Below are 23,877 nucleotides of genomic sequence, written 5' to 3' on the forward strand. Positions count from 1 at the left end.
ATGGGATTGGTTGGTGAAAGTCCTGTCACTCTAACCATTGGCGTGAATTGGATTACCATTCTCTTAATTGCAGGGGGTCCTGTTTTCATGATTAGTGTGAGTCCCATCTTTCGGACCCTCACTGATTCGGAAGTTGGGATAACCCCTATAGAATCTGTTTTTCTGTTCCGCAGGCCACCTATTATATGCATTTTTTCTTTCATACTTTTACCTTGTTGTGTGACATTTGACAGACGTCGGAAGGCTTGATACTGCACAAGATCCATTTTAGCTGTGATTCAAAAGGTGTTTGGCAGACCCCATTGACTTGGAGACCACTAGGTATCTGTTAAAGTTTCCTTCGTCTTGATGTTGTGCACATCTTGCTGTCTACAATAATATAACTGCGGACAGAACCCCAATGGAGATGCTGCGTGAACACATCCAAAATAAATATCTGCAGAACTAGTTTCAGGATACAGAATTACAGAATTAGCTAAAAGTTCCCATCTTTACATGGAAAATGCACAGGGACTTGAAATATTGCCTGGCAGTATACACCGTGTATACCTGTTACACAAAGATCTATAGCCTCTGCAACTATTGGGAGTTTGGGTGCTATGCAGGGAACACAGTAGGCACCCAGTGGGAAATTAATAATGCCGATCTACACTTCCCTAGCAGGATTTCAAACTTTTTGTTTGTTTGTTTCAGGCAAAACTTTTTCCTATTTTATTTTTGTAACAATTAGGGCTAAAATATAAAGTTTCGAAAATGTCAATAATTGTAAACAAACTAATAGTACCATTTCTGCTGCTTCCAAGTGTATGTGTGAGCACATATGGCACAGTAATGTAATAATAATCCTCGAGTAAAATATTATCACCTAAAATGGTAAAATGATGGCAGTAATAATACAAGTTTATTTCTTTGGAGAGTTTGAGTTGAGCTGGGAATGATATGCAAATGCAATTAATTTTAATATGTAGAGCATTACAAGTATACCGAGGCCTCGCGTATGTTAATGAATGGCTTTTACCAAGTAATGAGCATTTGCTATCCGGTAGAATAAAGGAATTGTAAGAAAAGCTCTCATTGGTTACGTTGGGGAATAACTTCATCTAATCCTGTTTTAATCCATAGACCCATAATAATTTCTGATGTTGATCTCCTTTACTTGTCTTTTTTTTTTTTTTTAAGAGGAACCTGCCAGCGGTTTTATACCTCTAAACTACCTGTATGAAGTTAGACAGTTGGTGTTTGGGGGTCCCAAACATGCCAGTATCGGTTGCAGTTTCCCCTGGCCAATCATAGCCATGCCAAGTTGCTAGAGGCTTCAATTTGCCAGGTTGTTTTTTCGACTTCGGCATTAAGTCCAAGGCAGGCAGCCGAACCCGACAATTAAGTCCAGTCACCTTTTTATACAGGAACACTTTAATAAAATCTACTGTAAAAATCCTTCATGATAAAACAGAGACAAGTATTCATAAATCCAGACACTGTGACAGTGGTAATCTTCTTGTATATGTTATCCCTGGTTTCCTTCCTTCTAAAATCTACTTTTTTTGGCTCTGGGAGGGGTGGGGGGGGGGGGGGGACCAGAGACCCTCAGTGATGTATTTTCATTGGTTGTTACAATGAGCAGAGCAGGTCTCTCCTCCACTTTCTTTGTGGTGTAGTAGATTGCTGTATAATCATTTCTTACCATGATGCAGAGATCTCATGCTTTGTGCTGTCAGCTCCGTGTCTTCCCTGCCTTGCTCTGCACTAGATCTGTGTACAAGCAGTAACACTGATTTTGTGTTCTGATTGGCTGTGTTGCCTGTGCACGTTCGCGTGAATGCCCTCAGTGCTCTGGCCTTACTGTCCTTAGCTGACGTCACAACCAGGAAGTCTCGCCCACTTCAGGAGAAGCTGAGAAGATTTTACTGCTAGCCTCATATATCTTTTAGCCTTATATCTTAGGATAGGAAGAAGCCAGAAGCATGATATAGATATTGTTGGAACTGCCAAAGGCTCTCTCCAGCTGTGTAAAACTATTTTTTGTCAATTAACTTTACAGTTACATTTAAAGTGTAATTTTTTTTCAACAGAATAATATTCTTTATTATGCTGGAGAATAGGTTTTTTGAAGTCAGTACCCACTGCACTTGGCTTTAATGCAAGGCAGCTTCTAGGCTTTTGGTTAACAGAACCTGTTTTAGAAAAATTACACATAGTTGTTACTTTTAATAATCTGATCTAATCTCACTTGTGGTAAAACATCATAATACACACGTCAGCTGTTGAAGAACCTCATAATACACAACTCAACTGCTGCAGAACCTCTTAATACACACCTAAGCTGCTGCAATAACTCATATTACACACCTCAGCTGCTGCAGGACCTCATATTACACACTCCAGTTTTCACACTCAGTGCAACACATCTTCTTGACATGGACTTTGTTCACATGCAGCGTATGAACTGTGCAACAATTTAAAGGTTGGCGCAATCACATGTGCGTTTCTAGCTGAACACATCGCGATTGGGAACAAGAAGCACATGTTTTGCACAAGTTAAAAGTTTGTGCACATGAACGGACCATGGTAGAATCCCTACCATGGTAGCATAGCTTGGCCACTACACAAAGAGTGGAGCTGTTATTGTGGCTCTGTTTTCGGTGCTGCTTCTGGTTCCAGATACTCCGCCCATTCCACTGCTTTACGCTTTGTGATGCACAGCACAATATGTGTGTGGAAAGGCAATTTGCTTGTTATACATCTTTTATGGTAGGCATAATACAGTTCTTTTATATTTACAATATAAAAAGATTATCTAAACATTTGCCTTCTTTATTGCTCACATACTGTATTTTCTCATTGTTATATTAACCATTGTGCGGTGCTATGTAATGATAGAGGACAGAGCAGGACACAAATATCACCGTGATAAAGCAGGATAGTTATCACCTCAGACAGAAGACACTGTGCAACACTATGGCAGATGTTTGTGAAGTGATGAGCTTTGTCATATAAGCACACACACACCAAAAGAAATAGAAAGTGAGGGACAAATCTGGGCGAGCTCCTTCAAATAAATATATTACACACTGCCTCCAGAATAGGTACAAGATAGGTTCTTTAGGTTTGTTCTTAAGTTGAATTTGTATATTGTATATACTGTATAAGTTGGAACTTTTCAGCTGATCATTGCAGACCCCTGTCACTGGCATAATACTTCTTATGGGGATTGTAAAGAAGCCATCGATCAGGAACTACTGGAGCCCGGATATTCTGTACCACACCCCGGTGTTCCGCATAGCGCTTTGAAGCCATCCATAACTGCTTGCATTATGCCCACAAAATGCAGTGCCCACCCAGAGATGGCCCCAGTTATTGTTTATTTAAGGTCATGCCCATACAAGTTTGTGCAAGCACATACCCCCACGAAACATGTGGCCATGGACGAGTCCCTGGTACATTTTAAAGGGAGACATTAATTCCACCAGTACCTGCCCAATTCGAGGTTACATTTTGATATGAAGATGTTTAAGCTGTGCGAGAGTACATCAGTATACATGCAAGTTCTGAGTATTACTGAAAAGTTAGTGTGGGATTTAGTGCACTCACTACTTGACAAGGGCTACAACATCTACCTGGACAATATCTATAGCAGAATTAAAAACTGCACCCTTAAAATTTGATAGTCAGTCTTTCACAAAAAAATTTTATGTTTTGGAGAAATCTCACTGTATGTATATTCCTAGACCATATTCTTAGACCATCGTAAAAAAAACATAATGCTCAGTCCTTAATAGTCAGATAAAATAAAGAAAAATTAATAAATCTGCAGTCATTTAATAGGATTATTATAACGCTCGAAGCATCCAGATCCTTGATGAAGTGGGAGAAATAAGAATAGACAACGGTTAGAGCAACCTACTTCTTTAACTGTACAGATCGCGTTGTACACCCAAGGATTTACATAAATAATTTCTGTTATCACAGCACGACAGGGTGGAAGTATGCAAATGGAGGAGACGATGGTGAGAAATCAGACAATAGATTTGTATGCAGTGTTGAGTAGAATTTAGAAAGGTAGAGAAGATGTTCCTGGTTTAACCGCTTCTGCTAAGAAGATCTACAAAAGGAATGTGGACAAAAAGAGCTTCTTAAGAAACTAGGTCATCTATAAACTGTTCTCACTGTAGACGTCACCTCATAAATATTACATCCCTGACATCAATTTTACATCAATGACAAGTAAGCACCCAGGACCAACTACTTCTATTTCAAAAAAGGAGCTAGAAAAACACATCTTAATATTTAACATATGGAAACAGCCTAATAAATGTAACAAAATCCTAAGAAAACCCGAAATAGACTAATGTCGATGATAAACAGAATTATTAGACAAAATACTTGCAAAAAAGAAAAAAATTTAAGAGTTACTCCAGAAATCGTTCCCAAGAAGACTCATGGCTGTGCTAGCTAAAAAGGTGCTTCTACTAAATACTGAGCAAAGGGTCTGAATACTTATAACCATGTGATATTTCAGTTTTTTTTGTTTAATGAAGTAGCAAAGATTTCAGGTCAACATCTGCAAAGAGTTTGTACGTTCTCTCTGTGTTTGCGTGGGTTTCCTCCTGGTCCTCCGGTTTCCTCCCACACTCCAAAACGTACTGGTAGGTTGTTTAGATTGTGAGCCCCATGGGGACAATGACCAATTTGGCATGCTTTGTGCAGCGCTGCGTAATCTTTAGGCGCTATATTAATAATTATTATTATTATCCACATTTCTGTCTTTTTCTGTCAAGATGTGGTGCAGAGTGTACATTAATGAGCAACAAATTGTACAGCCAGCCATTCCAGGCTTCTAGTACGGATAAAGCACCACAGTTTTAATTTGTTTCAACAAACCAATGAAAGCTCTTTGCCTGAACATCAATATAAACAGTGGAAAAAAACTTATAAATAGTGGGAGGAACTTATAAAAATTGGTTGTATTAACACCACGCTTACTTGTCCGCCTGTCGGAGCACCACACACCATATTTACTAAGAGGCTACAACCTCTTAGTAAAACCGTAAAGTCGGTCTGCCACTTGCAACTAGGTTTTAGACAAAGTCAAACATGGTCCAAAGTTTTTGGTAGAGACTTTAGTAAACGCCAGGGGTGTTGTGCCCGTCCCCATCAGTCCAGCTCCCTGCCCCGTCACAACCAAAGTAGTGTGCAGGACAAATAAATATTCAGACAGAATACTGACAGACCAGGTTTAGTCAACCCCCCACCCCCACCCCCACCCACTATCCGTACGGGCACCCATGATGACCAAATGACAATTCAATCCATGTGCTTAAAAGCAGCCAAGATTACTACTGAAAATCCCAAAGATATACTAAATTGTACAAAAATAATGAAGCAGTCACTATAAAACAACAAGAACTTGAAATCGCTAAAGCGATGAAGAAATAAAACATTGTTAAAAGTGTGTGTCTTTAGTCACTTTAGTACCAGCTGGTACTAGGTATGTACTTTGTGCTAGGTACCAAGCGTTTTGAAGCAGTACCATGATGTCCGTTTCTAGTCAACACTAATTGTAGCATCAGAGAGAGAAGTGAACCCTTTCTGTGAAAAACCAACGAGCCCCATCCGAGTAGAACCAAACCACCAGACCTGAGCTAGTCGATGATCATTAGAAGAATAATTTTAGCTGTTGTGAGAGAATTCTTCTTAAACTTACCATATTAATATCAAGCCATGTATAACAATATTCAATGTACAAATTAAAGGGCTGTAGACATTTTGGAGATATTCATAGGATATGCCATGTCTGTCTTTTTTTCTGTTTCTGTGGGTAGCTTAGATGTCTTATACATATCTCTACAGTCAGAATATTGTGTGGACAGACAAGCATGCCGGTGTGAAGGTGCTGTTCTGTCTCAGGACATAGACATTTTTCTGTTGCTATAATCTTTACCAGTATAGTGACCATCATAACAGTAAGCTGTGTGGGGTTGTTCAGCTGGACAACGATCCATTAAATGTCCTCAGTTCTAAGATAAACTGATTTAGGTTTCCTTAATGTTAGTATTAGTCACTTATTGTATGTAGTATTAATTTTAAACAAAGTGAGGGAGATTTATCAGAAGTGTCTGAGAGCCATCAGAGTCACGAGATGTATGTAAGACACAATGACACACTTAGCTCTTCTGCCCCACCTAATCAATAAAACATACAGTCAGCACTGCTATGTCCCCCTCCGCTGGGATCCAGAATATATCTTGTTTGTAGAGCAGCTGCTGCTGTGTCCTTTCCACCCTGCTAGAAGCATCATCCAGGTAGTGCCTGTGTCTGTATTGTGCTGTCTGCCTCCTACCCCTCTTCCTTCTTCTGCGTTTCAAGATAAGCAATTGCAAACTCCAGGACTTATAGAGACAGGTTGGAATTATAGCTATGAAATTATGTATTTTTGTTAATATAAAGGGCATCTACCACCAGGATGAAGGACTGTATGCAAATGAGCCTGCGGGGCTCCAGGCTTAATAGTGTTTAATGGAGCTTGGAGCCCCTCAGGCTCATTTGCATACAATATTTCATCCTGGTGCTAGATGCCCTTTAATTGGATAATATGTTATTTTGTTATCCTAAGTACAATTAAAAATCTTGTCTCTGTGAGAATACTGCGTTAAAAGTAACCTGTCATCAGGGACCTCATTTTCACTAAAGGCAGGTTGTAAAAGCTTGTGACACCTGCAGTGCAAATCTGTCTTTCTGCCTTTTCTAAGCATTTTCATTACAATATACAGTAATTGTGTATTATAACGTACCTTGCACTCTGTCAAAATTCTGGGGTAGTCACAGGCTTTGGTTTGGATGCATTTCAAAAAACAAGATGTGACTTGTCTGAGCTGCAGGCTGCCCCCACCTTTGTGCTCCTATACAGCTTGTCCCTCCCCCACTAGTGTCAGCTCACCAGGCTGTGGCCTCTGTGAATGAGCAGGAGGGAGGAGCTGTACAGGAGCACAAAGGTGGGGGCCAAGCTCTGAGGAGTGAGTAACACAGACAAGCCACCTGTTGTTTTTTTTAAATGCATCCAAACCAAAGCCCTACCCCTGTGACTACCCCAGGATTTTTTCAAGGTGCAAGGTAAGTTATAACACGATTGTATTGTGATGCAAATGTTTAGAAAAGGCAGAAAGCCAGATTTGCACTGCAGGTCTGATGGGCTTCTGCAACCTGTCTTTAGGGAAAAGTAGGTCCCTGCTGACAGGTTCCCTTTAAGTAGTTAAATTTGGTAGCCTTATGGATACATTTTTCCCTTGTTTTTCATATTCTTAGAACCATAAAACCATCGTCATCTTTAATTTGCTAAAGTTGGATGACCTTTTATGGATTAATGGATCCTTTCTCCGTATTTTGATGTTTCTGTCTCTTGAATGTAATAGTGAAGGTTTTTCTGTGTTCCTGTATCCTTACATGTGAGCTGCTATATAGACTGTGCCCAGGGCACCTGCATTTCCTTATAGAGATACCAACCTTAATGTGACATTCCAGATCCTTGTTCTAGCTGTCACAACAGGAATTAGAGAAAATGGGAAAGGGATGTCCCGGTCCAGATTGCCTTTATGTAATTCCTCATCTAATCTGGCATGAATCTGTGATGACACGGAGAGTGCGCCTTACCACTTGATAAGACATGGAGTTCTGTTTCATGAACTAAAGTTCCCCTTGGCAAGGACTGGAAGATGTTCGTTAAACTCACAAAGAGTTAAGCCAAATTATAGCATAAAGCGATATTTCCTGTTGCAATCATCTACTTCTGGCTTTTCATTTATATTTCATGGTGTGTGGAGAGATGGCTCCTTTGAATATAAATCGAGCAGATTATGTGATTCCAAGTCAATACAAATTTCTCCATACCTTTGAAGTCAGAGCATTTATGCTAATAAGTCTTGTGTCCATGTATCCGGGGCCGGATCATTGAAAACAAACTATTCTCAATGTAACCATGTTTAATACTATTGTGAGCACCTGCTGCTTGACTGACTTTTCCACCAAGATGTGCAGTGCTTCAGTGAACTCAACAAGACTTTCCTAGTCTATTGTGTCTGGATTATAGAATACTGTATATATGACCCAGGGGATAAGGTAATGTATAGTGAAAAACAAAACATTTGAAAGGGAAGGAACAAGAAACCTTCAGAATCAATGGAATTGTGTCTATTCATCCTTTAAAGGGGATGGGCACAAATAAGAAAATGTAGCTGTGTGATTACGATACCCTGGGTTATTCATATTGTTCTTATCTTCGTTATCTTTCCTTTTCTGCCCATTGGAGCTCATTGCTGAATGAACCCCCCCCTCCTCTCATTCCTCTGAAGGACATTTGCAGCAACATGGGAATGCTTTTCATGGAGGATGTGTGCATTCAATAATGAGGGCACTGCCCCCTTACCACCAGAAGTCATGGGATGTCATAAGGAGTCCCAAAGTCATGAAGAGGGTGTATGGAGAGCACAACAGCCTATGGAGCCACAAGGAGGCTTCTGTGATGTATACAGGCCTTGTATCTCATTTGCATAATTTTAAAAGTAATTTTGCTAAAATATAAGCAGCATTGTAATCCCAGCCAGAACTTTTTTGGTCTCTGTGACAATTGGATTTTAAAAATGTCGGGTTGTCATAAGAACCAGGATTAACAATAAAGATTCATTACAGGCACCTTTGATAACTGTTACAGCTGTTTATTGTAGCCTAAGGCTAAAGTACAATAAATTGCCAATATCCAGAGGTCCGTTTGTAACTAGGGGTCGTATGTAAGTCGAGTGTTCTTAAGTAGGGTACCGCCTGTACTCATGAGCCTCAATATTCTTGGAGTTGCTGAGCATTGAGGCATCAGGAGATATGCAAACTCTGTAGTTGCATACCCACTCTTCACTGGCCAATCTCAAGGGACACAGCTCTGCATACAGACATTTAAACATTGATCTAACTTAGCTTTTTTCAGAAAAGGACAGTTTTACTATAAAAACTCTTTATCAATGTGTATACTATTCTCTATAGCAGGGGTCAGGAACCTTTTTTGCTGAGAGAGCCATGAACGCCACATATTTAAAAATGTTATTCCGTAAGAGCCTTACAAAATGCACACGCCTCCCAGTAGATAGCAATCCACTGAACATACCCCCAGTAGATGGGTAGCCACAGCACATGCTCGCCAGTAGATAGCTAGCCACAGCACATGCCTCCCAGTAGATAGCTAGTCATAGCAAAAATAAAATAAAAATATTCACCTACCTGGGCTCCCTGCAGCCAGCTCCTCACGCTCTTCTCAGTGACTCAGGCTTATACGATGGCGCCTGGGTCGCACATAGGACGTAGGCAGCGGTAACACCGCTGCCTGTGTCCAGTGACCAGTCTAACAGACACACAGCAGCCATCACTATTTGTTAAAGATCTGTCTGAGAGCCAGATGCAGCCAACAAAAGAGCCACATCTGGCCCCCGAGCCATAGGTTCCCTACCCCTGCTCTATAGGCACATGGTGGAGCCAGAAAAAGGGCTCCTGTTTCCTTTAAAATTATTAAATGCATGTGGTTGATTACCTTTAAGTAATTCTGTATATATATATATATGTTTATATACAGTATAGATTTTCTGATGGGTTTCACTTGGTAATGCAGTAGAAGAAAACAGCATGTTTCTCTCTATGATGTAAGTATATGAACATGTGAAGGTGTAAAGCCCCTTTTATATGCTGTACGTGACTCCGCTGTTCACCTTTTTATCAAAGACACTTGATTCGCTAGAAGCTGTTAACCTTTTAAATGACCATTCTCTTTAAAAGAAAATGCTGACATTAAAATAATTGAAATTCTGCCTTCATACTGTACAGAAGTATCTTGAAATCCTAGATGGATATTATGTTTAATGTTTTCACAGCTGCAATTCTGAATATTTTACTTAAACTATGTATTTTTCCCCCTAAGACCAATATTGTAGAAAAAGTTCTGAGTGAGAGATAAATCCTACTTCACAAAACCACAGTTTGCTCCATTTGTGTCAGGAGAGTTATGTGGGAAAGACATTATTGCTTACATTTAAAGACTACATTTGGCTGGGACACAGTATGTGCCGCAATAAATCAAAACAATTTTTTTTATTTCATTTAGTCCTTGATATGACTGTATTATTTCACTCCGCACATGCCTGGCTTTATGGAGGAGTGTATTTCCCAAGCTGGAAATGTCACATTAAACTTTAAATGTTATGCCTGAACATCTTTACATAATTGGACATTATGCTAATAATTACACATTCTATTAATGTAATTATATAACAATATGTAAGCCGCACACATGGTTTTCTAGTACTGATAGGGGATTTTGAATATGAATATTGATAAAGCAGGTTCTATTATGATATTGGCAACCATACAGCATTGACTAAGCCCTTATTCAGACTTCAGTGTTGTTATTTTATATCTTCATTATGTCATCTGGACTTCAAGCAAGGCTACTGAACGTACAGCACCATGAATCTCTAAAGGTGGCCATACACATAACCCTCTCTGTACACGAATTGTCAGCAGCGTGTGAGGTCCACTCTCACTCTGATGACAATAGAAAGACTCCCAGAGCTACAAACACGGGCAGGAATAGGACCTGCTCTAAATCTTGTCGTCCGCACTGATACACGGGGATGTGTCAACCACGGCCACGTGCGTGAGACCTTATAAATGCATATGTCCCAGTGCTATTCATTGAATTCAGTGGGGTTCAAACAGACAAAAACAATGTTCGTGTTCAGGTATCCTAAGACTGAGGCTTGTTGACCATCTAATGTATAGTAGATGTTCTGCTTATGTTTGTTCAAATTATGTCAAAATAAAGGATTAGGTGTATTGAATTTCAATCTAACAAATGCCTCTTATCATTGGACCGAACCAACATGCCGAGTTCAGTTCAGTGATTAGAAATCTGGTCCAGGAAAACTCGCAAGAGCACAGAGCGAGTTTCTCAGTCCGATATCACTTGTGGAAAACCGGCTTAAAAGGGTTTTCCCACTAACAAAAGTTTGGCCTTATCCATGGGATAGGGCCTAACTTGTTAACCTGTGGGGGTCTCAGTGATGAGACCCTAACAGATCACAAAAATTAGGGGTCCGTCTAACCCCTCGTGGCTCTGTCAGACTACTAGAACAGATGGCCTCACATGACCGTTCTGCTCTATTAGTCTGATGGAGCCACAAGGGGTTAGACGAAGGTACATGAGACCCCTTGTTTTTGTGATCCCATGGATAGGGCCTAACTTTTGTTTTTTGGGATAACCCCTTTAACGTAGATTCTCTACTGCTTGAGGTTGGTAAATGGCTTACTCTTCGCATCTACTCTACATGCATGCATGTCTGAGTGATTCATGAATGTGTGTGATTAAATGTCTAAGGCCAGGGTCGCCATTAGGGTGGGGGGATACTAGGGCTCCAGTCATGGGCCTGGCCAAAAAAAAGAGGCCAGCACCCTGGAGCTAGTGTATTCCTCCAGATCAATTTACCAGGGTCTCTTTAAGACACTGGTACCGATTATTATACAGAGCTTTCTCCTGTATGCGATGCCATAAACTTATGTATGTGAAGCAATGACACTACATGTCTTCATGTCACATACATCTAGGGTGGGTACGGATCTTTTACTTACTACAACTGCAAATCTACACCAAGAAAACTCCTCCTTTCTTCCCCTGCAGTAAGAATATAGGTAATGTTTTATCTATCTGTGCCTGATATCTTTGAACTGACCAACGGGCCACCATTGTATGCATTGAAATTGGCGCATCCTTCAAGTGTAACAAAGGATTCCTGGGATTTAGAGGACCCTCTAAAGTTTTCTACTAACCATTGTTGAGTATTACCAGAATGGTTTACTAAATGTACTGTACCTGTGTGGGGTTGTACCAGTGGCTGCTCACCCCAGCTGAGGATCCAGGCTTCAACCTATATTACTATGTATGTTTTCTTTCCAGTTATAAATCTCATCCCCTCCTGGCAATCCCCTTCTCTAAGACGTCTTCTAGGATTATTTTGTAGCACAATGTGAGATTTGTTCATCTTCAGATGTTCTTTACATCGCCTGCGTCTGCTTTCTCTAAGCTCTTTCACACTACATTTGACACATTTGATCTGTGTGACAATAAGTTGCAAAAATATGCTTTCACCTTCAGCTATAGATCCATGTTTGTTATGAGTGATATTGCCAGAATCGCTTACATACCTGCGCTTACACCTTTTCACTTTAGTGTTTTTCATGGAGTAGGATGATTTTCTGCTCTGTGTTACATTACTTTGCCAGATTTATAATATTCATAAAGTGGGTATGTTCTATGGGTTTATAATTGCATATGATAAATGGATATGTCTGGATTGTTAAATGTATTCCTTCTTTTTTATAAATCAAATGTTGATAAACAAAAAATGAATATAATATTAATTTCATTTAACAAGCCAATGGTGATATAGCTATTGGCATTGTCTCCGGATTAGGATTGGTGACTGCCAAAGTCACAAATGGTTTAATGGCTGCGGGAGGGGGCACTTGTTTTACACTTTTTAGTTAATTAAAAAAAGTTTTACAGCCCCTTTTTTGCCTGATTACTTTCCATCATGCCAATCACAATGCAACTCGCAGGGAGCCGCAGGCTATAATAGTGAAGGGTTGTATTTGTCGTAGAAGATTGTATTTTGAATATTGTTCTTGTCCTTATCAAGATGAAAGGATAAAAACTGCCTTAATATTGAAAATTCCAACAAACAAAGCAGAAATTGGTCCTATATTTCTTTCATCCACAGCACCAAAGACCCAAATGATGAAAGTAATTCTAAACCTTAACCTTTAATAAATGATACCATTAAAACATCGATCTGACTCTATCTTATAAAAGTAGGAAATTCATATGTCTTTGTATTCTGTCCTTGTGGCCCGGAAAATGTAAATGATGTCAGTGCCACATAATACCAAAACCGGGATTGCAAGCAATATTGAAAACCAACACTTAATAATATTTGATTATGGCTCACAGCATTTTAATGTCTTCTTCCAGACGTTATGTTCTCGAAATACAATACAATACAAAATGACTGATTTCATTCTAAATCTATATAAACTGTTATTAAGTCAAAATGACATAATCGTTATTATCGTATTGAGAGACTTATTAATGGCAAAGTCATTTTTAGATACATTTTTTGGGCACAAACTCACCACTGTCATTCCAATGCATTATGAGCGACTTGGGATCAGTGAGCATTTATTTTATCACTTCATGCTGAGCCTTTTTTTTATTAAATATAGACTTCAATTAGTAAAATCAATTTAATGTTTGGCAGTAAAACTGTAAAAATATACAATTTTGTGTTGATCACACTGGCTGAGCCTGGAAGCACACTTTACATTTAGGCTACCTGCTCATCAGCTGATAGTAGAATAGACTAACATGGGCAGGAATAGAACCCGCTCTATAATTTGTGACTTGGACAGTCGGCTTATAAAGGGGGTCGTGAAACCACAGTTGTACCTCTGAGATGATAGAAAACATTTGTTTGTGTGCTATCCATGATCGCTGCTCACATGCCGATGACAATTGAGCAGGACTTCCTGGTAAGCTAACACAGGCCTGAATTGGACTTGTTCCATAATTTGAGCAGTTGGCTCACACTAGGGGCCGTAGAAACTACAGTCATGTGTGAGCCCATAGGAATTTATGGGGATGCGTGATAGCTGAAAAAACGGTTAGCAAACATCCAAAAGCAATGGCCGTGTGCTTGTAGCCTTAAACCCGTCACATGAAAACTGACATTTACCATCAGTGTTAATTTGATTTTCAGTTTGTTCAAGGTATCAGTTTTTCATTTGTGTTTTTGATCAGGTTTTACAGGGTTTTTAACATTGTTGCAATGTTTTTGAAAAAAAAAAGATTGTGGTCTAACTTGTCAATTGATTAGTAAAAATGCATTGCTCTTACATTTATCCCCATAGACTAGTAAAATAAAGGGTGGAACAGCACTGTGGTATAATGGATGTTAGGTCCAGGTGTGGGTGGAAGCATTTTATGCTTGAAAATAGCTCCATTGAGGGGCTGAAATGTTGCACCTTTCACTCTGGGTGAATAAAAACACTGTTTACTCTAATGGAGTGCTGCCTCGCCTTCTATTTTTATTGGAATATCCCCATAGATTTGTATTGGACGCTTGTTTGACAAAACCCTCCGAATACAATGGGTCAGGCTCCAATTCAGGTCCCACACGTCATAAATATAAGCAGAACATGCAAGGAACCTTAAGCTGTTCAAAAACTCTCTCCTCCTGTCCATCTATCACAGCAGAACTCTCAGAGTACTTCTACCATGGAAGATCCATACAGTTGTGCCTATGTGACATCTTCCATCTACATATCTAGCACTTCAATTTTCTATGGAACTGCCTTGGTCATAGCATATTTTCAATAGGAATATTTACATTACCAATATATTATACTGGTGTATAAATCTTATCATCTTATTGGTATATATTACACTATGATGAAGTCCTATAGAGATGCACACACAGAAGTGCTGTACCCTTCACAGCTCATATAATGTATTATACGTTTTCTCTCCCGTTTTCTCAGCCGTACTATTGTCTCTTTGTAGGAGTTATAAATCCACCAGGATCATTACAGCAGGCATTCCATTCAATAAAAGCCATTAGACTTGTGGTGCCCATGGATAAAGCCTGTAGTATATATCATACTTCTGCTTTTGAAATAATAAATGAAGTATGAATAATTTTGTGCCGGTCTACTCAGTGGTTTAACCCTTTCCTTTGTCAGTAGCCGCACTTTATTACCATATTGCACTACCATACAACTCTGTTATTTACTGACTACTTTGGCAGGTATATCTTCAGCTGAATGTATCATTCTTCAGTTTAAGGATGTTCTGGCTTTGAAACCACTTTATATATTACTGTTATTGACTGAGACTGCTCTCAGAAGACTCTGACAGTCTGTGTTTGAATGGTAGTGAATAGATGACTATGCTGCTGCGGTTCTGTACGGTTCTGCAAGTCTAATGGTATATACAGCTCAATATCTCATAAAGTGTTGCTAGATCTCAAAATGAACAAAGCAATATTACATGTGTGAGTTGGCTTCACAAAATAGTGCATATAAAGTTAGTCACAGAAGTTAGAGTTTACAACAGAAATCTGTTGAGAATTGTACCAATGCAATGTCTAAAAAGCCTCCAATCAACATATATTAAAGGGGTTTTCCCATCAAACAAGTTAGGCCCTATCCACAGGAAAGGGTCTAATTTGCTGATTGGTGGGGGTTTCAGTGATGGGACCCCCACCAATCATGAGAACAGAGGTCTGAAGTTCCCCATTCAGACCCCTTGTCACTGCCCAAGATGAGCGGAGAAGCCAGTCATGCATGGTCAGACTGCCCCATTCATCTCTATGGCACTGACAGAGATTACCAAGCAATCCTTTGATGATTTTATCTTCTGACTAGTACACCAAAGACTGTGTAATTTTGTGATGGTAGACAGTGAATATTCCTAAATTCTTCTGCTTTTCCAGAAAGTACCAGAAATGGGGTATTCTAAAGGTTATGTTGGTAGAAGTTGCCATGATGAATGTGCCATTAGCTCTATGGGTGGAAGACACCTTGAGGTATGTGGCCAGAGCTCTATGGGTGGAAGGCACTTGGAGGTATATGGCCATAGCTCAATAGGCAGAAGGCACCTTGAGGTATGTGGCCAGAGCTCTATGGGTGGAAGGCACTTTTTGGTGCACGTAAGCTGTACATGCTGGAATTTGTTTGTACCACATATTGACAGTATATATATGTCAGTATGTGACCATCGCTCTATGGGTGGAAGGCACCTTTAGGCATATGGCCATAACTCTGTGGGTTATTGGCACCTTGAGGTATATGGCAAAGTTCTATGAGCATAAGTTCCTTTGAGGTATGTGGCCATAGATCAATGGATGGAAGTCCTCTCTAGGTATTTGGACATCTCAATAGGTGGTTGTTGTGTTATTTTGCTTTGCCTCAGCACTAGTTCCATGCACAGAGCATGCCAGAGAGTTTCAGTGTTGTGGTAGCAGTGAGACCTGTCAATCAGCAACAGGGTGGCAGAGCAGTGCAAGAGAACCATGAATATGCAGGACTCACTTACAGTGATTGGACTCACCAGACATTTCAGCCATGGGGAGGAACCATTTGGGTTTAAGGACAATGCGTTTTAATCAGAGTTTTTAATAAAGTATTATTTTGGGTTAGTCCGTTTGAATGGATGGTTCCCTTTAATATGGCTGCAGTGCAACACACCTACCTTTTGGCAAGTGACAGCTGTTGCAGACAAAGCCCTGGTTATAAAGCCAATGGCTGACCTAGATGAAGAAGTGATATCATAATCAATGTACAGCTATCACAAGATTAACAAAATCTGCCTCACTTAGTACTTCATTATCTGCCTGTCCGAGGCTTGTTTACTCAGCAGTAGGACACATCATTTTGATTCATGACTTGGGAATGTGTCTTTTTTTCCTTCCGTCAATGTCCATCTGTTGTAGGTGCGTGATTACCCGTGCGACATTCATGCACATGAATAGTGATGTGTTTCTGAAACCGATCCCAGCTGTTGTATGTGTGCTCCAATATCGTATGCAGCTGCCATTACGTTGTCCGGCCAGCCCCATGCGTTTAACATGTAATTTGTTTCCTTGTACAGTTCCTTTATCTTTACAGTAGATACGTGTTTTTCTTTCATTGTAGATTTCATGTGTAACCTGTTAATATGTGATCACATATGCCAGGGATGATTAGTCTTAAACTTTTGCAGCTGGGATGGGGATTCTACGGCTTTTCCACTTTCCGGAGGCTGTTACTAGTTGATGACCATGACTTTATTCTGTAACAATGTACATGTACCTACATTGTGACTGTGATCACTTTGAAGTCCAGCTTTCAGCTGTACAGGCAGTCCCCGGGTTACATACAAGATAGGGTCTGTAGGTTTGTTCTTAAGTTGAGTTTGTATGTAAGTCGGAACTGTATATTTTATCATTGTAATCCCAGACAGAAGTTTTTTGGTCTCTGTGACAATTGGATTTTAAAAATGTTGGGTTGTCATAAGAACCAGGATTAACTATAAATCTTCATTACAGACACCTGTGATAACTGTTATAGCTGATCATTGTAGCCTAGGGCTAAAGTACAAAAAATTACCAATATCCAGAGGTCCGTTTGTAACTATGGGTCGTATGTAAGTTGAGTGTTATTAAGTAGGGGACCGCCTGTATTTAATAAGACAATAAGAAACATCTACCTCAAGATACTACTGTCTCTATTCCAGACTTCATCTTACCTGTATTCTATCTGTAAAGATTCTATTATATTGCATACTAGCTGTAGTTTCTGCCGTTGCCCGGGATAGTAAATAAGTGCTCTTAGCTATAAAAAAAAAATTGAATCTATAGACTGTCTCTGACCATCCCTGTCACTGATCATCTCTGTCACTGACCGTCTCTTTCAGTGGCCGCCTGTCTCTGGCAGGCTCTTTCAGTGGCCGCCTGTCTCGTGCAGTCTCTTTCAGTTGCCGCCTGTCTCTGGCAGGCTCTTTCAGTGGCCGCCTGTCTCTGGCAGTCTCTTGCAGTGGCCGCCTGTCTCGTGCAGTCTCTTTCAGTGACCGCCTGTCTTTGGCAGTCTCTTTAAGTGGCATATTTCTTTGATTTATATACCAAGATATGTGTTTTTAGATGTAACCTCTTAAAGGACACTAACCTTTTACTGACCTTGGTAATGGATTTATGTAGTAACCCCCTTCCCCAGCTTTTTGCAGCGCTTGCGGCCGGCTGGAATAATGATGATGATGAAAGGGGCGTGCATATTTTATCATCAGATGGAGCCAGGAGGCGCTCTGCTGCTAACGGCCTATTTTAATAAAGTACTTTATTCTGTCTAGCGGAGGAACACTGGCCCTTTATCCGTATGCCCTTAATGAGCATCACAGTGTTCCGCCACTAAATCTGGTGATAGATGTCCTTTAAATAAGGCATGGGATTATTACATCCATCAATATCACACGCCAGTATCCACCTTCTCTGCCTGGCGTGACAAGCCATTGGCGTTGCCATGATTGCTCTGTGTATACTGTGAATTCATTTTGCTGTAATGCCAAAGACCATCTGAGCAACTTTCCTTTATCACCTGCCACCCGGTGTAGCCAGCTAAGCGGGCAGTGATCTGCTCCGATACATGTAGGGCTCCTTGCACACGACAGCAAATAGCAGCCATGAGGTAGCCGCAAAAAAACTGCAGCTACGCAGCACAAAAGATAGGGAAGGCTCTATTCCTGCGGTGATTTGTGGTGCGGCTACTCAGCTCTATATGACGAGGGGAGGGGCGAGCACGCCAGAAGCGTGCATGGATGTCCTTTGTATTTTTTATGGATTATTGTGTAGACATGCTGCTTACCTTATATAGAAATCACAGGTATTAAAATGACTTTCAGGTGAGTATAGTTTACTTGTCCTATTGGTTGCCTGATGTCACACATTTTATGAGATGGACTATTGTTACCATTATATGTATATGTCTATGTAGTATACTGTATCTTTCTTGCTTTATATACTACGTCATGCCTGTTAATTGTATGTAAGTACATTTGTACTGCACACACTGTGCTGACACCTACTACTCTACCTATCTATCTTCCTACCTATCTAGAGCCCCAGCACAGGCAGCAGGATGCAACATTTCAGCCGATCAATAAAGCCGATCACGTGATTCAGAAAGACTGTATTCATCATTTGAAGTTTGCATCTGTTTTGGTGTAGAAAATTCACATGTTTTGCTAAAATTTTGAGAGCTGCCTGTACTTTACTTTGGCAAGTGCCCTGGGACTCCTAGGACCTGTCTATTTGCATGTATATTTAATATAAATCTTTCTGTATGTGAAAGGTGACAATCTCTAGAGATTTCGGCATGGAATTTATTCATGTAAAATCTCTTTCCCGAAAATCTGTTGGGGGAACATACCTTAAGGGTGTATTCAGAAGGTGAAAATTATGTAAAGAAAAAAAAAACATTCATATGTATTTGATACAGTTCTAGTTTTTATGGGTGAAATGTGGTAAATTCACATTATTATGTACTCGATTAACACTTGATAATGATACATTTCTTGATAACTAATAAGAAAAATAGTTATCAATTGTGTTTTACATTCAGAGGATCAATTTGGTTAAAATTCATTACAGATTTTACTGACTACTTTAGCAATTTCTGTCTGCCGCAGCCTGAAACCACATATCTGCGCAGAATGAATTCTAATAACGTGTATTCGATGTATTGGTATTTATGTGGGAATCTCTAACTTTCTCATCTTGCTATTAAATTTAGTGAGGAGCCGACTGGTGCGGAGACATTAACATGTATTCACTGTAAGGAGAGTTAATGCATTATTGACTTTGCATAACTCTTTGCAGAATAGTAATGAATCTAGTAGCGGGGTCTACTGTACAGAGAGGACGCCGCTGTGTTTGATGGAACGCATAGAGCGTTTTCCAATCTGTAAAAAAATAGGCAATGCTTTTAATCAAGCTCCGTGTCAACAATACTCACATAATCTATTGTAGCTTCTGCAGTCTACTTTATTCCGGAGAAAATAGTAGCCCTTCTGGTTGTTCTCATATCCCAATAAACCATTATGTATTGTGTAATGGTTAGAGGCTAAAGCCCTGTTCATACTGTCAGCATATAATTGTATTCAGCGTTACTCATTGGCCTAATTCCAATGAAAAAAGGGTATATCAAATTGTATGTGCTAATAACAGTAAACTTTGTAATATACTTTAATAAATAAATCTGTTCATTTGTCCTTCTTTTTCCCCTGCCTTTTTTTAACCACTTAATAACCAGGCCTCTTTTGTTTTTGAGTTTTTATTTCTTACTCCCCATTTTAAAAAATATATAACTTTTTTATTTTTCCATGTATAGAGCTGTATGAGGGCTTGTTTTCTGTTTAACAAATTGCACTTCATAGTGACTGTATTTAATATTCCATGTCATGTACTGGGAATGCAGTGAAATTGGTGAGAAAATGCATTTGCACCATTTTCTTGTGAGCTTGGATTTTACTACTTTGACTGTGCACCACAACTGACATGTCTACTTTATTCTTTGGGGCGGTAAGATCACCAAGATACCAAATTTATATAGGTTTTATAATGTTTTCATACATTTACAAAAATTAAAACCTGTACAAAAATGTTTTTTCTTTATTTTGCCATTTTCTGGCTCTTTTTCATACTTCAGTGTACAGAGCTGTGTGTGGTGTCATTTTTTGCAAGATGGGATGACATTGTTGTTTTTTTTTACTTTTGTTTTATGTACTAGAGACCACCAGAGCAGACCTATAATACAATAGGCCCCAGATCAGACCTATAATACAGTAGGCCCGAAACCAGACCTATAGTACTAGAGACCCCTAGAGCAGACCTATTATACTAAAGACTTCAATAGCAGACACTAATACTGGAAACCACTAGAGCAGACATATATTACAGTAGGCGCCAGAGCAGACCTTTAATACAGGACACCCCCAGAGTAGACCTATAATACAGGACACCCCTAGAGCAGACCTATAATACAGGACACCCCTAGAGCAGACCTATAATACAGGACACCCCCAGAGCAGACCTATAATACAGGACACCCCCAGAGCAGACCTATAATACAGGACACCCCCAGAGCAGACCTATAATACAGGACACCCCCAGAGCAGACCTATAATACAGGACAACCCTAGAGCAGACCTATAATACTGGTGACCCTGCAGAGCAGACCTATAATACTGGAGACCACCATAGCAGACTTATAATACTGGAGACCCTGCAGAGTAGACCTATAATACTGGAGACCACCAGAGCAGACCTATAATACTGGAGACCACCAGAGCAGTCCTATAATCCAGGACGCCCCTAGTGCAGACTTATAATACAGGACATCCCCAGAGCAGACCTATAATACTGGAGACTGCCAGAGCAGACCTATAATACTGGAGACCACCAGAGCAGACCTATAATACTGGAGACCACCAGATCAGACCTATAATACTGGAGACCACCAGAGCAGTCCTATAATCCAGGACGCCCCTAGTGCAGACTTATAATACAGGACATCCCCAGAGCAGACCTATAATACTGGAGACTGCCAGAGCAGACCTATAATACTGGAGACCACCAGAGCAGTCATATAATACTGGAGACTACCACAGTAGACCTACAACACTGGAGACCACCAGAGCAGGCTTATAATACTGGAGACCGCCAAAGAAGGCTTATAATACTGGCGACCACCAGAGCACACCTATAATATTGGAGACACCCGTAGTAGATGTATAATAGTGGAGAATATATAATAGTGGGGACCTTCATAGTAGATGTTTAATACAGGCGGTCCCCTACTTAAGGACACCCGACTTACAGACGACCCCAAGCTATAGAAGGACCCCTCTGCCCCCTGTGACCTCTGGTGAAGCTCTCTGAATGCTTTACTATTGTCCCAGTGTGCAATGATCAGCTGTAAGGTGTCTGTAATGATGCTTTAGTGATAATCCTTGGTCCCATTACAGCAAATACACTTAGGAGGAGGGAGGACCCCAAACATCGGCCTGCTGCTGGTGTTCATTCCTTCCCCCTGCGTTCATGGGGGGAGGGGGGGAGAAGGCACAGAGAGGTTTATCTCACTGTATAAGCATAGAGTGGGATGAGTTAGTAACGTAAGTTGCAAGGTCGAGTTGGTGAATCCTCCAGTTAATACGGACTAAGGCTACATTCACACGAACGTATGGGGGGTGTATATACATCTGACGTATATATATGGCCAATATACGTCCCCCCTTACATCGCAATGGGTGCACGGCACCCAACAGGAGTGGTACGGTGCCGGACATATCCTATCTTTCTCCGGAATACAGTGCCATTTATTCCTATGGCACTGCCGTGCTATCGTACAGCAGGCAAAGGCAGTGTGAATATAGCCTAATAGAGGGCTGAAGTGTTCACTGGTATTTATTACCTTTATGTACTCTTGTCCACAGACCCTATAACACTCACATTGTTTATTCACTGCTTAATTACACAGGCAGAGAACCATGCTGGATCTTGTTGCTCCTGAAAATGGTCTTCTATCTATGTAATAATTCTGGTTCTGATACTGTCCCCATCTATGTAGTAAACTTGGTTCCGGTGCTGTATCTATGGAATACAATCAGTTCTAGTACTGGATATGTGTAGTAAACTTGGTCCTGTATCTATATAATAAGTTTGCTTGGTAAAGGTTTTATGGATTAATCTTTGTTCTGTTATCGTATCTATCTGGCCTCCATGGTTCTGGTACAACATCTATCTAGTAAGCATAGTTCTCGATCATCTATGTCTTAAGCCACAACAGTAGTTTGGGCCATCAATATTTGTTAATGTTATTATTTTATGTTATAAATTCTATTGTCTGGCCCAGTTCTGCATTACAGCTCAGGGCGCCACATCTTATGCAGCTATGGATAGTCATGAGAAAAACCATGGGGCATCCACCAACCTGATACTATGATATGAATATACACTGCATTCTCATCTATACACATATATTTCCCTTGGTCTCATCTATGCACCAGTTACTGTAAATTAGCAATGTCATTAGCTTCCTATGTGAAATCAGCCTGAATCTTATATACAAGATGTTTTCATTTTTCAAGGTTTTATTCGTATTATCTGGCATAAAGATGATTAGTCTTTTTTTTTTTTTTTTTCTAGAATTTAGAGAAGATATTTGTGGAGTTTAACCACCAGGAACTTTTGGAGTTTTATAACAAGGTATGTATTATTCACAACCCTGAACCCCTGCACTATTCATTGTTACAGCTGTGGAGCCTGCAAGTGCACAGCACATCTGTTCATCAGCGCTGCTTTGCTAGTGATGCCATTATTAGCATATGGGCTGCTAGAATACCCACTGCTTGTTGCTTTGTATCTTACCAGTAATGTAGAAAATAATATGCGTCTTTTATTGTCGCTGTCTCTGCTTGATATAGCACATGTGCAGGCAGCCAAAAGACAGAATAACCAGCATTCTGCTAAAGTTTTCTAAAGCTCCTAGTTATGTAGTCGATGCATATTTGATATTCTTTTACTTTCATTCCCTGTGTGATATTTTGGAACAAATATGTTGTTGAGTTTTAAAAGAAAATGATGAACAACTAACGATATTGGTGGGATATCCAACAGTGTCTGCCCTACCATACAGCTAAATAGTAATAAAAAATCCTCCCAATAAGTAATCATGCCCATATGCAGCTAAATAAAAAAAAAGCCACAGCAAAGTCCAGAACTTTTTGCTCCAGGGTACAAACAAGCGCACCCTACGTTCCCGTTCGAGGTTCAGATTAGACGTATTACGGGATTGTTGTACAGCTGGCAATGCATCCGGGTTGCACGGTCGAACCTGATATATGGCTGAACTTCTTGTAAATTGCCACCAGACCTGATTAATATTGACTCACTATTTCTGCAAGTGAAGTAAAGCAAATTACAAAACACTGCCCAAATATAGCCATTTTAAGGGTTATTTAATAAAATCGCATTAAAATCTGCTCAGAATGGCGTCCACACTAATAAAAAATTGACCAATCCCAAGTGTCTTTCTGTTTCCAGTTGTTAAAAGAGTGGCTAAATGGCTTGCCTTATTTGCCCTATCGATTTTGGATATACAACCTCCGGTTTCCTACCCCCTGAAAAAGGGAGGAGAAGCAAATGTGATTTGCTGCTGACGATGTTCAGGGCATCCCCTGAGTGGCATGACAGACCTGGCACAGTG

General features: G+C 40.1%; 1 protein-coding gene across 3 annotated transcripts in view; it reads left to right on the forward strand.

The window, feature by feature from the left end:
- COMMD10 (COMM domain containing 10) overlaps window positions 1-23,877 on the forward strand; it is a 238,083-nt gene that overhangs the window by 207,837 nt on the left and 6,369 nt on the right. For all 3 annotated transcript variants that reach the window (XM_072141031.1, XM_072140985.1, XM_072140992.1), the window contains one exon: window positions 22,818-22,877. In XM_072141031.1, coding sequence (XP_071997132.1) covers window positions 22,818-22,877 — 60 coding nt within the window. The remainder of the gene's footprint in view (window positions 1-22,817; window positions 22,878-23,877) is intronic.

Source organism: Engystomops pustulosus, chromosome 1 (genome assembly GCF_040894005.1).
Source record: "Engystomops pustulosus chromosome 1, aEngPut4.maternal, whole genome shotgun sequence".
Classification (NCBI taxonomy): domain Eukaryota; kingdom Metazoa; phylum Chordata; class Amphibia; order Anura; family Leptodactylidae; genus Engystomops; species Engystomops pustulosus.